Source organism: Spermophilus citellus (assembly GCF_964194105.1).
Source record: "Spermophilus citellus genome assembly, chromosome: 3".
NCBI classification, from domain to species: Eukaryota; Metazoa; Chordata; class Mammalia; order Rodentia; family Sciuridae; genus Spermophilus; species Spermophilus citellus.
In genome coordinates, this window is record NC_138184.1 from 105,401,996 (window position 1) to 105,427,495 (window position 25,500).

Below are 25,500 nucleotides of genomic sequence, written 5' to 3' on the forward strand. Positions count from 1 at the left end.
ATGAAGGCTTCCACCATGATATCAATGGAAGGTCTGGAAGGCCATACTACATGTAGCAGGGTCTGCATGCCTGTGGGCTGCCTGAGTGGGTGATACATGGAGATATTGGAGCTAAATTGCATTGGAGACCTCCTACATTAAGAGATGACAGTAACATGGTATGTCTGCTGAGGAAAGCTGCAAGGATGAGCAGAAAGAAGCCAAGAGAGAGGCCATGGGGACTGCACCCAGCAAAGCCATAGGAGTGTAGCTACATAAGCCCTTTGGAGAGAACATCATGCTGCTATGTGCCCCAGATGATGGATATGGGGCTACAGGACTTGTTTGCCTGGTTGTGGATTTTGGTTTTATTTTGCTTTTATTTCTTCTTTCTTATGCCCCTGTGCTCCTGTTTCTCCCTTGGGAATGGAAATGTTACTTTGTGCCTGTGCCTTCAGATTTTGGATATATATAACAGACTCTTTTTTTGCACTGAGACTTTGAACCCAGAGGCATTTTACTTACCACTGAGATACATCCCTAGCCCTTTTAAAATATTTAAGACAGAGTCTCACTAAATTGCTTAGTGTCTTCTAAGTTCCTGAGGGCCTCACTAAATTGCTGATGTTAGCCTCAAACTTGCCATCCTTCTGCTTTAGCCTCCAGAATTGCTGGGATTAGAGGCATGCAGTGCTATACCTAGCTGGAACTTGCTTTTGATTTTTATTAGGGCTTGGGTGGAGAATTTGCTTGAGTCTCAGAAGACACTTTGAACTTAGATTTTTAGACAATTCAAAAATAAAAATGTTAAGACTCTGGGGACTCTTGAAAATGAACTAAATGTATTATTCATGGTGAGATGGGTGTGAGCTTTTGGGGACAAGAGCAGAATTTTATGGTTTAGATATGAGGTGTGCCCCCAAAGCTCATGTGGGAGATAATGCAAGAAAGTTTATTGTGAAACAATTGAGCTATAAGAGTTTTAACTTAATCAGTATATTTATCTCTACTAGCTAGGCGGTAACTATAGGTAGGTAGGGTGTGGCTGGAGGAGGTGAGTGATTGGGGGCATGCCTTTGGAGTATATATTATGTTCTTGGTGAGTGAGGTCACTCTAAGCTTCATAATAGTCATGTCCTGAGCTGCTTTCCTCCTTCACACACTTCCACCATGATATTCTGCCTTCCCTCACCCCTAGAGTAATGGTGTTGATCATCTGTAGACTTAGACTCTGAAATTGTGAGTCCCAAATAAATCTTTCCTCCTCTCTGTAGTTCTTGTCAGATATTTTGGTCACAAAAATAAAAAAGCTTACTAAATCCATGTTCCCACTAGAACTATACACCTTTAGATTGCCCCTGGCCTTTGTGTCAACACAGCAAGAAATCTACAGAGTCGGCTATGTCTGATCCAGGTATAATGCCTCTAATGGATTGGGAAATCTTAGTTCTAGGGATGCCAGCCAGATTCTGAGGCTCAAACTCAGAGCCTGAAACTCTTTATATACAATCTTTCTTCCTTTTCTTCCTCTTCTTTGTTCACAGATATCAGATCTTCATTGTTATTGCTCCTTTACTTTCACTGGTGTTTCTGTAAATAAATCTGTTGAACCTTTCATCCTTCTATGTTGCCTACTTCATGAAATTTCTGAATGTGGGCAAACAGCTATCTTATCAAATAGAAGTTTACTATTCAACACCCACAGCAAAGCCTTCCATCCCTAGTGTGCACCAACTCCATGCAATATGATTCTGGTTACCTGAATACTAGTCAAACCTTGACAGACCTGTCTTAAACCTTCCTAGGGCACATCCTTCAACAATTGAACCATTCCTTGTTCTTCCCCTTCACACCATAACTAAGACCCTGCCACAGTGGAATTTTCTTTAATACTAAGACTCAGTTTTGTATGATGGAAGACTTTCTGTGGCCTTTGGGAGTTGGCAGTTCAGGTTCCATTGGAATCAACTGATCATGGAGAGGTGCAGGAACCTGCCCCCCATCTCTCAGAAACATGGGGGCATAGGAGGGAGCAGAAATCTCCACTCAATGTGTTATAGTCTCTGCTATCAGGGTGGCCAGGGCAGGGAGGGGCCATGGGTGCCATGCTGATAGCAGGTTTTTGTCTCACTTCCCTGTCTGCCTTTGTCACTGTGAGCAACAGGGTAATTCCACACCTGACAGTAATAGTCAGCCTCGTCTCCAGCCTGGGCCCCACTGATGGTCAGGGTGGCTGTGTTCCCAGAATTGGAGCCAGAGAATCGATCAGGAATCCCTGAGGGCCTGTTGCTACTACCATAGATGACCAGTACTGGGGCCTGTGCTGGCTTCTGCTGATACCAGTGCACACTATAGCTGCCAATGCTGTTGCCTTCACAGGTGATTCTGGCCGTCTGTCCTGGGGTCACGGATACTGAGGATGGCTGGGTCAGCACATAAGAGGCTACAGTTCCTATAAGAAAATAAAAGGAGAGGGGGAATTAATGGTGAAGGAAACTTCCAATGAGATGCCTGCTTTCTATGTGGTCTGGAGGAGCCTCAGGAATACTGTGTGCCCAAGGGCTTGCCCAGGCATAGGGACCCATGAGCCTGACTGGAAGATGGAGGTTTGAACCCATGAGCAAACCTAACCCCTTCCCTCCTGAGGCTCACACAAGTCAGAGAGCACAGTGTGGGAATTTCAGCCCAAATTCTCATCCTGCAGCAGGTTCCTGAGCATCCTTCCCACCACAGATAAAGCTCTGCTGAGCTCAGAATTGGGGCCAGGTTGGTTAGAGGAGGTTTGGGCTGGGGGTATCGGTTGGGGCCTTGGAACAGCACCTGTGCAATGAGCCAGAAGGCTGAGGAGAAGGGCCATCCAGGTCATGGTGTCCCTATGGCTGCTTCTTGAGTCCCACATGGGCTTTCTTAAACCAGGCCTCTCTTATTCCCTTGTTGAGGAGAGCTGCCCATTATGCAAATCAGCCCAGGTTAGGGCTGCTACTATAGGAAGCTGTGTGGTGTCCAGAGCAGGGCTCATCCCTAGGGACAGATAAAGGGGAGGGGCAGCTCTGAAGATCTACCCTCAGCCCACAGAAGACTCCTTTTTTTGATGGTCCTAATTTCTGGGCCATATCTCCACCCTAGGTAGTCTTCTGGCATTAATACTGGGATGGCCTGGTTATATAGAAATGAGTGTCTTTGTTATCTGAACCAACGGTACAGTTGACAGTAAGAGGCTTTGTCAGCTTTGGGATCCTGTCCCAGGTACAGATCTTAGGCTGTGTGAGTCAATCAAGTTCTTCTTAAAGTGTACATGGTATCTTAAATATTCAATGTGGTGCTATAACTCTCTGTCCCTGGTATGAATGCCTCACACAGATCTTGGTTGTTCTGCCTCATATCAACAGCAGGCTCTAGGCAGATTCAACATCTATGTTGTAATACTTACTGACAATTATAAAGCTTCAATGTGGACTGGTAAATACTAGACATTCTACAAAGGTCAGATCAGAAAGACACAGACCTCAAAAAATAGTGCATCCATTTTGAAAACAATACTGGAGAAAAATTCAGCATATTCTTCAGGTCTCATGTCAAGGTCACTAACCCTCCCACTTGTGAAATCTCCCTTCTAGGATGAGATCTGGTGTTTGGGACATGTGTGGTAGAGCCAGAATTTAGACGAGCTGAGTGTGGGAAGGAGGTGTCAGGAAAAGCAAGAAATTTCCTGTGTAAATACCTAACAAATAGGAAAATTATAGAACAGCTAGATATGAGAAAAATGGAGACCACAACTTTTTACTTGTTTCAAAGATGATGTTGTAGCAAAATGATGCCTTTTCCTCTAGATTTCAGGCTATGCTTACTAACCCTCCTGTGTGTTAGAATCCTGAAGCCCAGGCCCAGCCCCATGCCAAGGAGGCTTTGTCAGGTGGTTCTCCACTGCCACGTGGTGGCCACTCCACACTGGCTGCTACATGTCAGGGCTTCCTTGGTCCAAGTGCAGATTCAGAATCTGCCTCTCAGGCCCAGGATTTCTTGATCTTTGACCAGGGAAGTAATTTCATCTTCTTCCTATGGTTGTAGCCAGTCTCAGGACCAGAAAGGAGCAGGCTTATATCACACAGGAAAATATGAACAGGTGCATTTGAAAGAGGAGGATCAGAGCCCACCTGAATTATCTCAGCATATTTCTCTAGGGTGGTGAGTGGTCATGGAAATGATTCCAGGGCCTGGTGCTGGGTGACACCAGATTCAGGAACTTGCTCTTCCTAGGGTCAGCCGCAGTTGCAGAGTCAACGTGGATGAGTGGTGGCTCCAGAACCACAGACCCAGGCAGGGTTCCATTTACCACCAATGGTTATTCAGACCCATTGTGATCTCCACAAGGTTACATGCTGAAAATTCAGGAACATAATGAATCCTTTGCTCTAGGAGCTTCCATCTTCTGTCTGGCTCTGTGCTTTGGACACAGTTTGCCAGCTAAGCAGAATCGTCTATCCACCAGAGCCTGTGCTTTGTTTCCTCTGTTTCTTGAAAGTCCATATGTTTTTCCAAGTCTCAAGAAGCTAGGTTTGACCATATAGTACATTGCATGAACATGGAATGGAACACTCAGTTGACTGGAGTTCCTTGTCAGTGCAAGTCTGCACTTGTGAGGGAGAGAAATATGTTGGTTTTTGCATCATTTTGTCTTGTAAGTATTAAGGTGATGACTAGAGATGCAAGAACCATCCTGGGGTCTTAAGTCAACAAGAAAAAAATGTAAGAATAAGATGGTAAGAATGGTGGAACAGAAGCTGAAAATCACACCAGGTCCCAAGTTAAATTGGTGAGTAATTGAAATCAACAAACATTATGCCTCAGACTTGTGTTTTGGATTAGAAAAAAAATAGCCTCCATGTGCTCATGAGTCTGTTTTTGTGCATTTGATTTTGCATTTAAAAAAAATTCCATGACCCACTAGGGAAATAATTAGCATAAATAAATCAATTAACTAAAACAATGTTAGGGAAAGAAACATGCAGGGGTAATGATAAGCAGAAAATTAATACAGTGATTAGAGAGAGTGACAGGCAGGCTGAGATATAACCTGAGGCTGGAACTTCCCTGCAGATATGTCACTGGAGCTGCCCTCAGGACTGGTGAGAAATCACAGCACATGTGTGGGGACTGCAGAATCCATGAAGTGGGAGAAGAGTCTTGGTGTGTGATGATGGGAGAAGAAAGTGGCAATGTGAGGGGACCAGGACTGTAACCTGTTTAGTCCAGCACAATATTTTCTCCTAAGGAGGTTTGATGGTATGACAAATGCACAGTCATACCTGTTGATGGGGAAATTTCCAGGTAATAAACTTGGTTCAATGGCATCTTTGCAGCACATTAGGAGCCTCAACTACAGGGAGAGATGAGACACAGTGGGTTCCCCAGTCACAGCCCTGCTTACCTGGAACTCAATATACCCAGAGGCTAGTTGCTGGTTACTCTCCTCTACCCTGTGCCCACCATGTAGCTGGGTAGGAACTTAGGTTAGAGCCTGTGCCTCCTGTCCTGAGACAGGTGTTGAGTGTCTTCTAGTGTCTGGTGAGTGACAGCAATGTTTTCCTTGACAAGATTCCCTGACCCTGGTAGTACAGAATATGGGGAGTGTACATCATAGGAAAGAAAAAAAATGAGACTGAAAAGGGGAGTGACAATCCCTAGATGACTCAGGGAGGAGATCAGAAGCCAAGGTATGTTGATGGCAAGGGGGAGTAAATAGTCCTCCAACTATGGGAATAGAGAATATGCATCCTGTGTGATGAAGAAGTGAGTCAAGGTGCTTTGAATGAAGATGGCACTGGAAATGTATCCCAACTCAGGTATTGTGGTCATATTGCAACCATAAGGGCTGTGGTGTGATCAGGTGTGTCCCAGATGTTGTGGTGAAAGGTGGATACAGACATGTCTCCTCATACATATTTCCTCATACATATTTTCCAGGTAAGACCACATGCATTGATGGATAGCCAGAAGAGATCCACTTGGGTCTTGCTCCTGCCTAGCACCACACTTATGTCAGTAAGTTCCCAATAAATTATACTTTGTGAAGATCTATAACTGTATCTTTCTTCAATCTCATGGTACCTTGAGCCCAGTTCTCTTATACTGTGGCTGGATTGTTCTTGAACCACGCCTACTTTCGAGTTGGTATCCCCAAACAAATTCAACCAGTTACATGTGAAGTTGTGCAACATCTCTGTAACTATATGTTTAGTGCTTCCTCCATTTTATTGATAATATGTTGTATAGAATCAACAAATGATGACTTGACCAGAGGTTCCAAAGTATACAGAATTAAAACAGGTCTTCTTTCTTCTTGAGTTTATTTAGCTAACACTTAGGCTGTAGGCAGGGAGGCATACTTTGTTTATGTGCACGTGTGTGTGTGTGTGTGTGTGTGTGTGTGTGTGTGTGTATTTGACATGGAGTTCTTGCTGTTTCCCAGGCTGACCTTGAACTCATGGGCTCAAGTAATCCTCTGGGTTCATTCTACCAAGCATTGGGACTGTAGGTGCCTATCACCAGGCCTGACTATATAACATGTCTAAAAGGAAGAAAACGTTTTTTCATTTTTCGATGAAATCCAAGGTGATTAACCACTGAGTAACACCCCCAGTCCTTTTTGTATTTCATTTGGAAGCAGGGGCTCACTAAGTAACTTAGGGTTTCACCAAGTTGCTGAGGCTGGCTTTGAGCTTCTGATCCTCTTGCCTCAGGCTTCTGAGCCACTGAATTCCAGGTGTGTACCACCACACCCAGATAAAGGATGCAATTCTTACAGGGCTCCTCAAAGACAGCAGGGAGAATCTTTCCTCTTAAAGTAAGATAATATGAGATGCATAGCTGTTTTCATGTGAAGCAAATTGTGTGATTGCAATATAAACATTTGAACATCTGGATACCTCTCTGAACTAAAATCAGAGATGAACACTATTAATGACATTGTCAATGTGGGATATCTGTGGATGATGAGTGAGAAAAAGGGAGGGCATGAAAATAAGGGATCCATATCCAAACAATAGTCATGTGGTTTCATGTTGAATTCCATAATTGTCTGAAAATTCATTCCAATTGATCTCTGTTTTATTTGCTAAATCAGAGATGTGTTTTTCTACATTTTTTTGGTGTGTGCTCCTCTGTCCATGGTAAAACTGACTCTGAAACTTGCAACACAGGAGAAACAGAACCTGAGAAAATGTTTCTTCCTGATGTTTCTCATGAAAATTTATGAAATTCTTTTTATTCTCTGTATTTTCAAATTTATTTGGATTATAGTAATTAAATTTTCATGATCAAAATTATTTATTTTTTGCAGGTAAGATGAAATTCTGCCCAGAATGCATGGAGCAGCTGTATGTGAACCCTGAAACACAAAGCACAGAAGGGAAGGTAGGGAGAAAAGACACCGGGGTGCCACTTAATCAGAGATGAGCTGTTTGCCTGTCCTTTCTTCCTCCTTGGTCTGGACTCCACACAGCCCTGGGACTTAAAGCAGCACCACATGAGACAGGACAAGACCAGTGTTCAGTGTTGCATCCTGAGAAAGTGTCTCCTCATGCTCAGAATGGGATTGAGAAATCATTTTTTGTTTCCTTTGTCTTCCTACTGTTCATTTTCAAAACCCAGCCACCAGGACATTCTGCTCCACTGACAGCAGTCACAGCATAGGGAAGAAGGACCTCATCTTCTAGGAAGAGGATGGCATGAAGCTCCTTTCGTTTTGTTTCTGTGTCTTCTTGGTCCTCAATCTGAACATGTTCACAGACACAGATGTATTCAGTAATAAATGTTCACATTGTTTTACCAGAGGAAGAAGGGAGAATACCACAGATAAGGTAGAATTAAGGAGGTTGTTGAAAGAGATGAGCTTGGGAAAGCACCTACCTGGATCACTTATGAGCTTCTAGTCTTATGTCTATACTGCAGACACAAGGATCTGATGCTAAAGAAAATGAAAACAAACTGAAAACAGGATTTATGGGTAGTCCACAACCAATTCCCAGATGGGAGACTGCATGGTGTATATACCAAGTTAATGGAAATAGTATTGAAAAGCTTTTATAAAATGTTACCTGACATAGAAACCATAACCCACCCATGGAAAGTTAGAACTCATATCCTGAACTCAACTTGACAGACTGTCTGCTAAAGCAGAAATTTGCAGATATGATCTGAACAAGATGCAGAGTTCTATAAAATAATATTGGAATGGGATAGTACAACTTTCTTGATATATAATGGATTAAGAAAACCTCAACATTCATGTGAAAGTTAAAAGGAGATGACAGAGGTGTGGGGTTTCTCTGAGAAAGGCTTTAGGAAGCCATTGCAAAACCCATTCCAGAAATAAGTTCAAACACTTTTCAAGTGAATGGAAGTCTAAAAAAATATAGGAAGGAAATTAAAGTTTAAAGGCAAACGGTTTGAAAAGATTACAGATGGAAGCTCTCCTGGAAAATATGAAATGAAGATTAGATGCTATACAGGAGTCACACTGATGGCCTTACAATATAAACTGATCAAGGAAATACAAAGAAGGGAAATTAAGAAAGCAGAATCCTCTGACTCTCCAAAATAAAACTTATCAGTAACCTTTAGGATTATCATGTGACCTATTATATTGGAAATGAGTGTGTTCACAGAAGAAGAAGCAGGCAAAAATTATCGTCTAATCTCTGGTTCTTCAAATCAACAAAATCCACAATTTAAAGAGTTCAATACATGTCAACACAGGAACATGGAGGGAGCCACATGCAGGCTCATCAAATGCATCTTCTTGTTTTCATGAAAACGTTTTGGAGCTTCATCAGGCTTCAGCAATATTTTTATGGTTAGTAAAATGTTAGCTCTGAACTATGTTCCCTGGAGATTCTATAAGAAAGTTTCCTTTTCTCTCTCACTCTCCCTGGCCTCAGGCACAACATAAACTCCAGCCCTGAGACACCTCCTCACTCTCCCAGAGTGGGTGCTGGATTCTGTTCATAGCATCACTGGTGAGCTTTTTATTCATGGCCTGGAAGACTACATGAAAAATGCCTCTGAGGCATGTTTTTAAAAGTTTCACATACAGGGCTGGGGATGTGGCTCAAGCGATAGCACGCTCGCCTGGCATGCATGCGCCCAGGTTCCATCCTCAGCACCACATACAAAGATGTTGTGTCTGTTGAAAACTAAAAAATAAATATTAAAAAATTCTCTCTCTCTCTCTCTCTCTCTCTCTCTCTCTCTCTCTCAAAAATTCTCACATACAAGGGTATCAGGAACAGGATAGTGGAGAGCTACACTGATTTGAAGCATTGAACTACAATGAAAATTGTCGATGGACTTAGACTTGAGAATGCCTGATCCCCATTGTGCAGTGAGAGCCATCCTTAAATGCTTGTACTAGTCTCAAGGCCTGTGGATAACAGGAATGGCCCTAGAGCTGAATAAAATTAGAATCAGTGAGTGGAGCTGGGTAGAGAAGCAGGTCAGTTTCCATCCTTTCCCTCTCCGTGGCTCTGCCTATCAGGCTCTCTCTGCCCTGGATTTTTCTCTGCAAAAAGTCAAACACAGATTTGTGGAAAGTGAGTCCAGGTGGAGTTGGTGATATGGTATCAGGGAGAGAACCCTGTGTGCCTTGTGAATGCTAAGTGTGACCATTTTCTTCTCAGAAATGTCGTATTCGGACTTGTTCAACTGGGGAAGCTGACTTTCAAAGGCACTGGCAGCAAAGACATCATGCACTCCTGAGGATGTAATGCCTAGTTGAGGCTCAGATTCTTGTCTGTACTTTCCTATCTCTGCTAGTCTCATTAGGATCCTGAGCAGGAAATTCCTAATTTTCCTTCTTATCTGAAGCCCCATGTTATTGTTTGGATGTGAGGTGTCTCCCAAAAGCTCACATGTGAGACAATGCAAGAAGGTTTGGAGGAGAAATAATTGGGTCAGAGCCTCAACCTAATCAGTTAATTAATTCCTGTTGGGATTAACTGAGCAGTAACTGGAGGCAGGTGGGTTGTGGAGGAGGTGGGGCAGTTCCACCACTGTTCCCTGAACCCAGGAACAAAGAAAATGAAAGGATAAAATCTGGCATGAGGGCTTAACACTGTCACCTCATGCTGCTTATCATGAACCTGAGGTGAAAGCTTGGTCGTTCCTCCTTTCTTCCTCTTCCAGCAGGTCCAGGACAGATCCAGGCAGCAACTGGAAAAGAAGAAAAGATGCATCTGAAGGTAGAATTCTGGATGTTCCAAGAATGAGGCAAGAATGCAGCCTTGGCTCTTAGTCATGGAATTCCCTAAGGAAAGTGGGAATTAGTCTGAATGCCGAGTCCCCTATGGCATTAAAGAGTGAAACATTGGCAGGCATTTTGAAATATGAAAACTTTAAAAATTCAAATTTCTCATCCATATTAAGCATTTTCATATATATATACATACAGTTTAATTATTGGAGAAAGCACAGGAAAATATTGATGTGTGCTGAATCTTCACATCCAAAAGCTGCAAAGTGCAATGATAGGTGCAGAAATGATGTATTGGAGTTAACATATGTCAGGGGATGGAAATTTCATTGCTAACACTGGAAATTTTTTGTCAAACTAGTAAAGGTTGTCCTATCTTGTCTGGGGCCTCCACCAGCTGTTTAAAGAAATCCTGAAAAAAATACACACACACACACACACACACACACACACACACACACACACAGACATTACAGTGAGCAAAATTTATATTTCCAATTTTCAATTTTGATCTTTTCCCATTGTAGCTACGTGTGCATTGTAACTTGACTGTGATGCTGGGGAGCTCCAGTAAGCCTTGCAATCATGAGGGAAAATAACATAATGCACAGTATTTGGTAGTTATAAGCAATAAATTTCAGCAGGCTAGGTGTATGAAAAGCAGTGTTTACCTTTATTTTTTATTTATTTGTTTTGTCATGATGTAACTATCATTGCAGACTAAATGCCTGTACATATAATTAGCCTTTCAGTCTAATTGGGGTTCTTCCTGGTCATTGGATTTGTATATTGTGGAAATCATATATATTAAGAATCCCTGAAGAAAGGTGTTCTAACCCACCAAATACCTTTTCATTATTGAAAAAAAGGAGCTCCTTAATTAAGAGTTTATACTATCCAAGAGAAAATTCAAGTACAGTAGTTGTGTGTCGCGACCCCCTTGCCCGCAAGGAAGACGCAACACCGGGAATCTTCTTACAGCTGTTTATTCAAGCTCTCGAGAGTTCTTCTCATCTCCCAGAAGCCCCTCCCAGCCTTAATAAAGTATCCAAACACCCAATGCGAAGCTGCCACGTGGAGCTTTCTCGTAGGGTGTCAAAGAACCATGTGCCAACTCTCCCAAAGAAGGAGTTGTTTATCACAGACCACCACAAGGCCAGCGCCATCTTGTAATGGCGACCACAGTCCGCAGAAGCGGCTCGCCACAGTTCCCCCTTTCGTTTACTAAAAACAAAACAGGCAAGAGTAGAGGTGAATTGCCATTACTCATACGAAGCCTTCAACCAGGAACCTCATCAGACCCAAGCAGGTCAGGACGTTCCCACATGACCGTTATTGGCTGAATATGAAAACAGACACCACAAAGCTGTTAAGGCCCTGTGAGCTGGCCTCCTTGACGTGCATACAAATCAGGGCTGGATCCAAGCCCTGGGGGCCGGGGGGAATCCACTGCCAGCAGTTTTTTCCTTCTGTTTATAGCACGTCAAAGGGAATCAAGTAGCCCCTGTCTTAGGTCGTTCACTGCCCTTACATTGCTTACCCGTCTTTGGGGAGGCCCCATTCCCCTGTCTTAGGTTGCAGTGCAAGCGTGAAAGTTGCCCGTCTCTGGGTACTACAAGATCAGCTCGTTGTTGCCAAGGCGTTTAATGGTATCTACTCAGCCAGTCATGATTAGGTCTCTGAGGCTGAACTGTGGCTGTATAGAAATACAACGACAAACAAGTTGGCAACACCCTAAAAGAAAGGCACGGGTCATAGAGCGATAGAAAAGTACTAGCGTGGAAACCCATCTGTGTGCAATGGCAGTAAAGCCGGCAGAGTGCAAGGGCTTTCCAACACTAGGAGAATAACAAGGAAGGACATGTCGTTCCCAGTGCAATGTCCGTAAAACTTGGGGTGCAACGACCATGTCAAAGGTTTACTGTTTAATTTGTGCAAGCCAAACTTGAGGTGAGTTGCCAGTTTTCCAAAGCTGCAAGTGCTTGTATAATCATAGCTTTATCGCGAGCATTGCGGGCCTTAAGGCGGCAGAGAAACCACAAACAGAGAACCATACCGAAGCAACACATTGCGCCAAAAATGCCTACCCCCACCCACTCTTTAAAAAAGGAAAAGGCAGAAGATATCCAATCAGTGAATTGACCCAACGTTATGGGATCAACGTGGGTACTATTCAAGACAGCTATCTGGGTTAGTTGAGACTGGATCATGTCTTCCGCTGCCATGGACCAATTTCCGGCCAAGTATTCTCCGATGATACGGGAGGCATTCCTGGAATCATTAAATCTGACAGAGGTTATGCATAAATGTGCACGTTGATCAACACAGCCCAAAAGCACCAAATCAGCCAATTCTTCTACCTGAGCTTGGAGTAAATCTATTCTTTGGTTGGCAGCTAAGATCCCTGACAAAATATGTTGATTAATTGCATTTTGGGACTCAAGTATCATAGAAGTTTGTTGAACAACTTGATTAACGGAGGCAGCAGTCTGCAGTTGATTGGCCATGGCCACTCCGGCCGCGACCGCTGCAGCAGCAGATACCGCCACGGCTGTCACTATAGCAGCTGTGATTCCAAAATCCCTGCGGACTCTAAGTAGCTCAACAATGGGGAATTTATCAGGGTCCGCAATAACTGGGATTGGAACAAAGGTTGGAATTTTCATAACCACTGCTACAGCCGAAGAACCATCCCAACATTCAGATAAGAAACAATTAACATTAAAACAATCCAGCATTTCTGACGAGGTGTCATTAGCCAAAAGGAGTAAGAACGGAGATTGAACACAAACCGCTGCAGGGGGCAATGTGGCATTATCCAACAGAGAGTTGAACGAAACAGATGTGAGTCTACTACCTCGCTCACTCTCGTAAACAGTGCCAGAAACATTAGCCAACCAACTTTTGGCTCCCAGCAATTGAGCCAGTGCAGAAATATCAGCTGAAGCCCCCTTTGTGTTGGAAATCAGCCATTGAAACCAGGACCAACCCACTCCTGTAGAGGAGTTGGCACTGTTGCTAAAGTCATAAACATACCTCTTAAGAGAGGGGGAAAGGGAGAAACCTTTAGCAACTTGACGTTTCTCCCAAGAATAATCCTGACAAGGCGTGAATGTTGGGGGGAAACCAAGATTAGGGGTACAGTAAGGAGAAGCCTTAAAATGAGTGGCATAAGGAAGTCCACTAGAATATGGGGGCATTGGAATTAGTACCTCGGAGATACTAGCCAAGGTAGGTATGGTTAAAGCAGAGCTATTTACGGAGGTTCCTGAGCCTGATTGTTCCCCTGAGACTACTTGGCCCAATACAGTACTGAGAATGCTCCCTGAGACTTGACTGGACTGCAATGGATTGTCCCAGTTAGTCAAATTCTTGGTCTTAAGACGGATACAATGAGCGTTCCCAAGGCTAAAACAAAACACTCCTGTGAGATTAACTTGAGATTGATTGTAAATGCGTTCCACGTCCCCTCTAGGAGAGGCACAGGGCGCAGACATCTCACACGAGGTAGAGAAAAGAGTGGGAAGGACACTGGAATTACCGTGAACCGGCATCGGCATTGGCCAAGCCCGTGCCACCGCCCACCATTGCATTGGTGTCGTCTGTGTCATCGGCATCAGCACCAGAGCCAGAGCACTCAGCAGAATGAAGATCCTCATCACGGGATTGCTGTGGTAATTCTTGTTGCTGAGTAGCTGGCGTCAGGACTCTTCTTGTCAGGCGTTCAGGGACCCACAATGGTTCCGTGCGATCCTGGGGAAAAACACATACGGATCCTCGTGCCCATGTCAGCACGGGGTCGGGGCCGTTCCATTGGCCCGTAAGAACATCTTTCCACTTAACATAGCCAATCACAGAGGGCTGAGGGAACACATGTCTATCGGCCGCAGAGCGACCATGAATATCCAAATTCAAAAAATTAATAGTAAAGAGAGCTAAGGACAAGCATTCTTTAGGAGTATGTCCAGCTCCTATTCCCCCTTTTTGTTTTTGTAAAGTTTCCTTTAAGGTGCGATGAGCACGCTCAACAATGCCTTGTCCTTGAGGATTGTAAGGCAGACCATGAGTAAGTTGCACTCCCATAGTAGAACAAAAGGACGTGAATTGTCTGCCAGTATAAGTAGGTCCATTGTCAGTCTTAAGGGACGTGGGCGCACCCCACGCCGCCCAGGCTTCCAGGCAATGAGTGATGACATTACGTGCCTTTTCTCCTGATAACGCAGAAGCATGAATAACTCCAGAGCACGTATCAACAGAAACATGGACATACTTGAGGTTACCAAAGTCAGGTATATGTGTCACATCCATTTGCCAGATAACCAGTGGCTTCAACCCCCGTGGGTTCACTCCATAAGTAGGGGGATGAAGAAATGTGACACAATGGGGACAGTGCAATACTATCTGCCGAGCATCTGCTCTAGAAATGGAAAAACGCCTGCGCAGTGTTAAAGCATTAACATGGAAATTTTGGTGAAACAATTTAGCCTCTTCTAAGGAGGAAGCCAAACAGATCAACTGACCTCGAGTGGCTGAGTCCGCACAGGCATTACCCTGTGATAATGGACCAGGGAGAGAGGTGTGAGCCCGGATGTGCATTGGATAAAAGGGAGCAGTGCGGCTACAGATAAGCTGTCGAAGCTGATTAAAGTAAGCAGATACATTACGGGCATCACTAATAGCTCCCACAGCCTCTAGGATTTTTAGTGCTTGCACCACATAGATGGAGTCCGAAATGAGATTAAAAGGAAAAGAACACTGTTTAAACACCTCAATAACAATTTGCAGTTCTACCCATTGTGGATTTCCAGGAGCAAATTGATGCTGGACAGGGGGAGAATCATTAATGACATAAGCTCCCATTCCAGACTTGGAATCATCAGTAAAAATATTAACAGCCCCCGGAATTGGACTGGATGAAGTTACTTTAGGGAAAATAATAGGATGTTCCTTAACAAAATGGAGTAACGGATGAGAAGGGTAATGATTATCAATATCCCCTTGAAACGAACAACATAGAATAGCCCAGTTATCTAGAGTAGCACACAAAACATTAAGTTGAGCTTTAGTATAGGGTATAATAAGAGAAGAAGGTGATTGTCCGAAAAATTGAATGCTTTGTTGAATCCCTTTAAGTGCTAATGCTGCAACAGCATCAGGATAATATTCTAAGGATTTTCCTGGGGATACATGTGGGTGTATCCATAGCAAAGGTCCATCTTGCCATAGTACTCCAGTAGGCTGCCGCATAGTGGCAAGCACACATAATTGAAAAGGTTTATCACTCTGGAGCCTGCATAAAGTGGCATGTTGTATAGCTTCTTCTACTGTCATAAGGGCCGCTCTAGCCTCTTTGGTGAGGCTACGAGGGGAAGTAAGATCTGGATCACCTTTAAGAGTAGCATACAAAGGCTGTAGTACAACATTAGAAATATGTAAATATCCTCGTATCCAATTAATATCTCCCAGCAGTTTCTGAAAATCATTTAGAGTTTGAAGATCCTGAGTTCGTATGGTGATTTTTTGTGGTTGTAATTTGTCATACCTAATTGTTGCTCCCAAATACTTAATAGAATCTCCTGTTTGAACCTTTTTAGGTGTTATATGCAGCCCACATTGTGCTAACAACTTCACGAGGTCGTCATAGGCCTCATGAACTGTTTGTTTTGATTTAGCAGCCAATAATACATCATCCATATAATGAATGATCTTGATGGAGGAGTACTTTTGTCTGAGGGGCACAAGTGTCTTCCCTACATACATCTGACACATTGTGGGACTATTAGCCATTCCCTGCGGCAACACTATCCACTCAAACCTTTGATCTGGTTCCTCGTGGTTACACGAGGGAAGGGTAAAGGCAAAACGCTGCGAGTCTTTAGGATGTAAAGGAATAGAAAAGAAACAGTCTTTAATGTCAATAACAATAATGTGCCAGCCTTGAGGAACAGAAGAGAGCAGAGGCAGCCCTCTCTGAATGGGCCCCATAGGTTGCATTTGAGCATTAACCGCTCGTAGATCATGCAGTAGGCGCCACTTCCCTGATTTTTTCCTAATGACAAATATGGGAGTATTCCATGGAGAAGTAGAGGGTTGGATGTGACCCAAGTCAAGTTGTTCTTTAACTAGAGCATGGGCTGCTGCCAGTTTAACCGAGGGAAGAGGCCACTGAGGCACCCAAACAGGCTCCTCGGTGAGCCATGTTATGGGTATTTGAGCCTCAGCGGCCCCTAGGAAAAACCCAGACCAAATCTGTCAAGCTTTTGATGACCTTGTACAGGATGCTTACGTCCCTGTAAATGTTTCCCTAGTCCTAAACCTGGCCTATACCCCATATTGTGCATAATTTGTTGGGACACTGGGGAATAGTCATTACTAAGAGTGAACCCCATGTCTTTCATCAGGTCACGGCCCCATAAAGAGATAGGTAAATTAAGTACATAAGGCTGAAAAGTACCATGATGTCCTTCCGGGTCCTTCCAGGAAAGATGTCTACAGCTAACCTGAGGAGCCTGGGCATATCCAAGTCCTCTCAGAGATTGATCAGAAGTCTGCACTGGCCATCCCTTAGACCAGTCCTTAAGTGCAATGATGCTACGATCTGCACCTGTATCAAGTAAGCCCACAATTGATTTACCTTCTATGCTTAATTCCAAAGTAGGGCGATTACTCATATCTAGTGACAAATAAGCACAATTCCCTCCGGTGGCACCAATCTCATTCCCTGTCCGTGACTTTGAGTCTGCAGGGAAATGATCATGTAAACTAGGCAAAACCAGTAATTGAGCAATCCGATCTCCTGGGGAGATGGACACAATGCCTTTTGGAGCTTCCACCATAACCTTTACTATCCCTACAGTATCAGGACTTATGACTCCAGGGAAAACATGAAGACCTTGCAAAATGGAAGATGCACGTCCAATTAGCAAACCTACAGTGCCAGGTGGTAGAGGCCCTTTGAACTCAGTTTCCACCAATTGGACTCCCATCTTAGGTGTTAACACGAGTCTGGAGGTGGAACAGAGGTCCAATCCCGCGGCACCTGTAGTGGCTCTCCGCGTTTCATGGGATGGCGTAGAGATGGCCATGTCTCGGGTTCGGGTGTGACATTCTCCACTGCCCCATATATTTGCGGGCCCTGGGGTCGGGGGCCCCGTCGGCCGTTTTTTGGCCCAGCTGAAATAAGCTGTCCATGGATGTCCCTCACTGATGTACACTCTTTTGCCCAATGCTTCCCCCTTTTGCACCTTGGACACAATCCCGGTGATCGAAGGCCAGTGGAAGGGCCACCGTGAGGAGGTCCAGTAAAATTGACATTTTTGGGACACTCACGTCTGATATGACCGGGTTGACCACAATGGAAGCATGTTCTGGTGGCAGGATTGCCCCCTTTTGTAATCCGAAGGACAGCAGCTGCAAGACCTGCATTAGTTAAAGGCCCTCCAATCTCTCTACACACTTTCATCCATACTTCTATGCCTTTGTTCTTATAAGGAGCGATTGCTGCTTTACATTCCTTGGTGCATTGCTCAAAGACCAATTGCTTAACAAGGGGCATGGCTCTATCAGGATCCCCAAAAATCTTTCCAGCAGCATCCACCATCCTTGCTACGAAATCTGAAAAGGGTTCTGTAGGGCCTTGTAAAATCTTGGTCAAATTACCAGACACTTCTCCTCTATTTGGAAGTGACTTCCATGCCCGAATGCAAATGTTATTAATTTGATCATATACCTCAGGAGGGAATCCTGTCTGTTGATTAGCAAATCTACCTTGCCCCAAAAGCATGTCCTTATCCCAATGAGGATGTCCTGCTGCATGGTTTTGGGCGGCCTGTTCTATTGCGCCCTCTAGCATAAATGCTCTCCAGTCCAAATACTTGCCCGGAGAAACACAAGCCCGAACAAGGCTAGCCCAATCAGAGGGAGTCATACAGAATCTAGACAGACTCTCCACCTGAGTTAATGTGAAGGCGGCATCCACCCCATAAGTGCGTACAGACTCTGCCAGGGTCTTCACAATTTTGAAATCTAAAGGCTCCGAAAATCTTCCCCTATTCTCATCCTGAAAAACTGGATAAGCAAGACCCATCTCAGCGTTAACAGCCTTCCATGTTTGAGCATGGAAAGCTCTCCCCGAAACACCCCCACCATACGGCGGTGGGTCCGGAGGATCACATTTCTTGAGCCCCGGTCTATCTTCGTTCCCTTCTCCAGCAGCTAAACTCCCTAGCTGGCGAGACAGCCTCCCAAGCTCCTCCTCCTCATCCTCCTCTTCTTCTGACCCGCTTCCACATGGGGGTGTGCGCAGCGCACTGAGATCTGGATACAAGCGTTTCCTCCCCTGCTTCTCGCTCCGCACGCTCCCATCCTCCCGAGATACCTCACCTTTTGTCAGAGATAATCGTCTCCTCCCCTGTTTCACGCTCCGCACACTCCCATCCTCCTGAGATATCTCACTGCCTGCTGTCTCCGATTTCTCCTCATGTAACTTTTCTAAAACCTCCTGTCCTTTAGCAAGTGCGTCATGACATCTGCCATCTGTGAGGCAACTACGGACTATCTTCCAAAGGGGAATCACCCCACCCTCCAATATGCCCTGCTCACAAGCAAAGTCAAGATCCTTGCCCAATTTATCCCAACAAGGCATAGTAAGGCTGCCCGAATATGCAAACCACGGTGCAGCAACATCTACTTTCTGCAAAAATCTCTGTAAGATACTATGTTTCACTTTCAGGCCTTTGGAACGTAACAGGCCGTCTAGTGCCAGAAGAAGCGGGCTTGAAGATGTGACACCCATGACACAGCAACAGAACAGATACAGAGGACAAAACGAAAGTACACAGAAACAAAAGAAAAGTACACAGTGCAGCTGCAATAAAATATGAGGCTCTCTCTGTCTTTGTAGAGGAGCTGACTCCGCTTTGATTGCGGGTCCCACTAACCGGGACTATCAGGTCCCGCCCACCGGGACTATCGTGTCCCACTCACCGGGACTGTCGGGTCCCACCCACGGGGACTATGGGGTCCCACTTACCGGGACTGTTCAGTGCACCACCTCTGACGACTTGCAAGTTTTGATTTTCCCGGGTTTCGGCACCACTTGTCGCGACCCCCTTGCCCGCAAGGAAGACGCAACACCGGGAATCTTCTTACAGCTGTTTATTCAAGCTCTCGAGAGTTCTTCTCATCTCCCAGAAGCCCCTCCCAGCCTTAATAAAGTATCCAAACACCCAATGCGAAGCTGCCACGTGGAGCTTTCTCGTAGGGTGTCAAAGAACCATGTGCCAACTCTCCCAAAGAAGGAGTTGTTTATCACAGACCACCACAAGGCCAGCGCCATCTTGTAATGGCGACCACAGTCCGCAGAAGCGGCTCGCCACAGTTGTGAGTGTATAAAAGAAGGAATTTCCACTCTCATTCTATCCCACTTTGTTTCTTTCATGTGAGTTTAGAAATGAGTAACATTGATGAAAATCTGCACTTACCCTTCTCTCATTCCCTTTGAGCATCATTACAACTTGTCTCAATTGAACTTCCTTCAAGAAAAGGCAAAAGAAGATCATGGACCCAGGCTCACCATGACTGGAGTGTGGTAGATATAAAATGAATGAAACAATATCACTGATGCAAAACTTCACCAAGGCAGTCCTGCACCATGGAGGAACCTAGAGGCATTTGCAATGAAGATTTCCCTGAAAACTGGAGGAATTGTACCTTTAGGCATGGACTTGACCCTCTTTCAACAAATGAAGAGGTAGAGAGGTATACATCTGCTAAGACCACATCACACAGAGTAGAGCAAGCTGTCACTGTCACAAGGACATAAACCAGTGGCTACATTTTTTTTCATTATTTCAACGTGGACAGGAGGGCAGCTGAGAGAAAACTGAGTTTCTAATCCATTCATCAAGCAGTCTTTGTATAAAGTTGAGAAAGCCTTGTCAAAGCAAGGAGATTGTGTTGAATCAAACCTTGGCCTAGGTAAATCTGAGCAGGAGGAGGCAAAACATTACTCCAGATGTCCCCAAGACCCCTTTTCTGAAGATGTCACACCTGTACTCTGATTGAGGAGCTTGATGATAAGCAGAACCTAGGCCATGATGGTGATGACCCAAAGCACTCCCACCACTGGACCTGGCACCACCAGAGTTCTTATATCCCTTCCATTGCCTCAGAGAAATGAAGAAGGTCTTCAAAACAAATCTGCTTCCTGAACCTGCCTCTTATCAACCCACTCTGGCTTGTCCTGGACTCTATATATTTTTGCATCCATTTCCTGAGGAGTTCAGTGGAGGGGATATAATCTCCCTACCTTAGATTTCCTGAGAATCAAAAACTTGAATTGTCTATCCTTGATTTCACAGGAGAGAAATATCTGCTGGAGTCCATCATCTCTGTGATCTCCTAGCTCTTCAGTGTCTCTGCTGAGATATTACTGTGTCTCAGACCTCCAAGTCATACCCCACAGTGCCCTCTTATGGTGTCCATCCTCCAAGATCACTCTACTGTTAGCAAGCTAGTCTGCCCACCCAGGAAACACCTGCTATGGTTGTTGTTGGTGTGGTCTCCCCAGAGGCAGCTATATTTCTGCCCTTCCCCTGTGCTATGTGTGAAGGTACATGCAGCATCAAATTCCACCAGTAGGTCAGTCACTCCCTGGTCACTCACCACATGCCTCATGGACCATCTAGTTGTCACTGGGAAGGAGTGTCATAGAGGGAACAGGGTGCCACACCAAGGGTCATAGTCCTGATCTGATTTTGCAGCTTTGTTCCTGTCTGACCATTTCCTCATGATGACCAGTTCTTGCTAAGCGGCTGAATCTCAGTCTCAGAAGTGAGTTCCCAGAATCATACTTCTTGTATAAGTTATCTACAAGGAGATGAGGGAAAAATGGGAAGGGAAAGATTTAAAAAATGGTTTATTTCTATTCAAACAAGGGTTATTTATTTGTTTTAAATTATTTTATTTTATTTGGTACTGAAGATTGAATCTATAATTTCTGAACTACTGAGCTACATCCCCAGTTGTTTTTAATATTGTATTACAGGAAGGGTCTTATTGAGTTACTGATGTCCTAGGTATGTTGCTGAGGCTAGCTTTAAGCTTATGATCCTTCTGTGTCAGTTCCTCAAGCTGCTTGCATTACAGGGATGTGCCAATTTTTGCCTAGCCAAATATTTTATATTTTATATCACATCTTATATTATCTGGTACAGTGTATTATTGAATGATGCATAATTGTCGAATGATTAATTCAGGCTAATGCAGTTACCTAAATTTTTTTAAAGCAGCTTTATTGAGTTGTAGCTCACATATCAACAACTCTACCATTTCAAGTAGACATGCCAATGCCTCTTATTGTGTTTAGAGTTGTGCAACAATCACCAAAATTAATTTTAGAGCATTTTCGTCACTCAAGAAGGAAAATACATTACCATTAGCAGTCATTCCCAGTTGCTTTCTTCTTCAGCATATTCATCCACTCTGCCTACCTGTGAATGAAATCACTTATTCTCTTTCCATGGCTAGGTGATTCCCTATTTTAAAATTTTAAAATTGCTTTTATGTGAGGAGAATATGTAAGTTATATTTTATTCAGTTATGAAATACATAATATATTAGTATTAACTATAGTTACCCAAGTATTCAGTAGAACAACAAAAATTATTTCTCCTGTCTGACTGAAAATTTGTCACCTTTTACTAAATCACACTTTATCCTGTTCCTTTCCCTACCTCACCCCTGTTTTGGAATGATTTTATTCTCCACCACTGTGACTCCTTCTCTTATAGATTACACATATAATTGAAATCATGTAGTTTTTGTCTTTCTGTGCCTAGTTTATTTCACCTAGCATAAGAATCTTTTATTTTTACTATAGACTTCATACTTACCTAAACATGACATTCAATTTTATGTTTAACCTATGTGTCCAGTCAAAGAGAAGCAGTTATTTAGATTATTTTCTACCTTTGTAGTTTGTTTCCATCCTACCCCATGAATGTGGCATGATCAAGCAGTCATCTCAAAGATAAAATAAAATCTGCACAAGTGTGACAAAGGGTCTTCCATTCATTTTCTGAAATCACTTTTAAAAGTGTTTTCTATCTTCCTTTGTTTGCATGGCATGTGGTTCAGATTTATTAAATTTCCTAAGTAAAATTATCATTGTTGTTTTTAGATTCCATTTAGGATGGAGTAAGCACACATTATCTTTTCAGATTGAATCCAGCAATTGAACCTCAAACAGTGCACAGATATGATCTTTGTGACCACCTAGGAAAGAAGATCACAGAAGGCAGACTGGAGGAGACACCAGCACATTAAAAATACCCAAACAGCAGAGAGTTTTCCACTTCTACCCTATGCCCTTGGTGTGTTCTTAAGCAGCCTGGGACCTGGGACCTGACTGAATTCCAGGAGATGTCCCACTGTTAGAAGCTGTGAATGAATTGTGGGCTTGTCTGAGCGAACTCTTAAGTTAAGGTGTACCCCTCAGACAACTCTTGGTGTTATCTCACCAATATGAGACCACTCTGTTGCCTTGGCAAAATCCTGCTCAAAGATAATTCTGTAATAATGCGGAATTTATTGGTTCAGACAGCCCTAGTTTCAAACACAACTCCCAGAATTGGAAAGAGATAGATACCAGTGGGCCTTTGAGGTGCCAGCTGCCTGAAGGAGGAAGAATTCCTGCTCATGTGATAAGTCTCTGATCAGGCAAATTTCCCTACAGCCTCTTGCTTCTTGTTTATCTTGCAAAACTTTTCTCACAGTAAATCCTCCTTTGATATGTTTTGCTATAAATAATGCATTGGTGGGCTTTTTCTCCTTGTTAGGGATTGACTCATCAGGTCTGATCCACCCACCAGAACCCCACTGTGAAACTATTTTCTATGTCTTTGTTTTTATCTCTAAATTTATTTCAGATTTTTTATTTCCCAGCTGATTCACATATTCGTTTGGTTACTAATCCCTTGTTGTGCAGGACACAGCAACATCCCACTCTTGTGTCTCCTAGAGAAGAAAAGGAATACCTCATGCTCTGAGAAATGTGGGATGGGCACATTTTCTTTTTCTTAGGGTTTTACTCTTCTTCATTGATCTCTTCTCTACTTGATCCTGAATTGGGAAATTCTCTATGGTCAGAATTGTAAAAAAAATAAATAATAAAGGGGACACAGAAACAAGGTGCAGAGGCAAGAAAGTGGCAGAGAGGCTCATTGTCCAAGTGGCCACATTAATTTATACCAATACGTTACATTGGGTCATTAGTACCATAACTACATTATTATTTAGAGTAACAGCAAGGTTGCTTATTATGCAGTTACATTCTGCAGTTACAATATGCAATGTTAGGAGGTTTGTGCAGTTCTCAAGAAAGTTCATTGTCTGAAGTTACTGTTAGGCAGGCAGATCCAGGAGCACCAGAGCTTGGTGAAATGTTGTAGTTATTAAGCAACCAAGTTCCTTTATTCCCAGGAGGCATGTACCTGAGATCAAGGTCGAAACCCTGGTGAAGAATACCGCTACAGCATCCAGACATCCCATGTCTTTTACACAAAAGTTTCCCAGCAGCCAGGCATTCTGTACCTTTGCACAGAAACTTCCTAACCAACAAGCATGCCACAATCATGAATTTTATCAGAGACCCCAATCTGAAACACAGAACCCCTACACAAAGTGGTGGCAATGGACACTGTGGGGGCTTTCCATTCTCATTTGAGAAACTAATTTCTCAACATATTGTCACTTAATTCCACTACTTTTGTTACTCTGTGTTTTCTTAGTACTTAGTGGGATTCTGGCCTCTGTGACCCATATTTCACTTTTACACCCTGTAGTCCATTCCTCATTTGACAACTATAGAGTCCTTGATAGCATAGCAGGCTCATGGAGAACCTATAGAAGATCCCTTTGATATGTCTCTGTGTCCAGATTGAGACCACATTCCTTCCCTGCAGATCATCTGATTCCATCCATCAAATCCCTTTCTCTACTCAAATCCTGTTCACTCCAATTCTTCTTCAAACTCTTCCTTTCTGCTCTTCCAGATCCTGAGATGTCCTTGGCCCTTCCTGTTGCAGTGCACCACTCAAGACTAATTTCTGAGAATGGAGGGAAATAAACCTGTTCATTGTCTCAGAAAAGGGCTAAGGAATGGAACAAGTTTGGGATATCCTTAAGTTCAGACAAACTAGGTAGAAGTAATTACTGTATCTCATCTTCTGAAAAATAAGCCTAAACTCGTTCTCTTGTTCAAAGAATTTGTGACTATATTTCATAATTAGTGAATCTTATAACTGGAATTCTAACTAGAAATTGGTTAGGGTCACCATTGAAATCACAAACTGTTGGGAACTATTGAGGGAGGAGGAGTACACCCACAAGACATCTCTCTTAATTCTGGAATAAAAGGATCCTCTTAGGACAATCTCATCCTACTGAGAGACAGTTCACCTGCAGGACACAACCAGGATAGGGTCTCAGGTTTCTAAGGGAAGAGAGAATCATGATTAAGAATACAGTCTCCGCTTGACTATGATGACAAATGTCTTATGACTTAACCAACAGCAGCCTACAAGTAATGCAAACATTACCATACTCTTGCCTGCAATAAATATCAGTCAAGCTAAAAAAAAAAAAAAAAAAAAAAAAAAAAAAAAAAAAAAAAGAATGACAGCATCTTTCCCTTTGTCCTCATTTCCTCCATAATATTCTCAGATTTTCTCAGTGGTTGTTACTTCACCAGCAGACATGTTCTTGAGCGCAAACAGAGGGATGTTGACCTCAGCATGGTGGATGCAGAGTTTATGCAGAAGAGATTCCAGGCAGGTTTGCACAATATAGGAGTAGAAGGCAGCAAGAGTGACGTTTTCCCTGAGAACTACTGGGACTGAACCAAATAGGCATCTTCATATTATTCTGCCCCTACTGTAAGGATGTGAAAAAAGTTGCACATGTAGGTACAGCATCACACAGCAAATAAAAAGCTGTTGTTGTCCTTACACAATAAATAAGAAATTGTGTTTTCTTTTGCACTTCTTGGTAGAACAAAGGTGGAACTTCATGAAAGATAAATGAATTCTCAGGGCCCTGTGCAATGAAGCCCTCTCTGTGCAGGACTGAGGAAGCATCTTCAGAGTGAAGAAGAAAATGTGAACTCAGGGCAGGTTTTAGACCCACTTCCCCATGAACTTGGAACACTGTGTAAAGTGCTGCTGCTTGTATATGAGCAGCAGTAATAATCAGCTTCATCCTCAGGCTGAAGT

At 43.5% G+C, this 25,500-nt stretch overlaps 1 protein-coding gene across 2 annotated transcripts in view; it reads right to left on the reverse strand.

Annotated features, from left to right (window-relative positions):
* The window catches only part of LOC308643674 (immunoglobulin lambda-1 light chain-like), a 375,374-nt gene that overhangs the window by 283,657 nt on the left and 66,217 nt on the right, over window positions 1–25,500 (reverse strand). For both annotated transcript variants that reach the window (XM_081283732.1, XM_081283731.1), the window contains exon 2: window positions 2,142–2,431. In XM_081283732.1, the coding sequence (XP_081139858.1) occupies window positions 2,142–2,431 (290 nt within the window). The remainder of the gene's footprint in view (window positions 1–2,141; window positions 2,432–25,500) is intronic.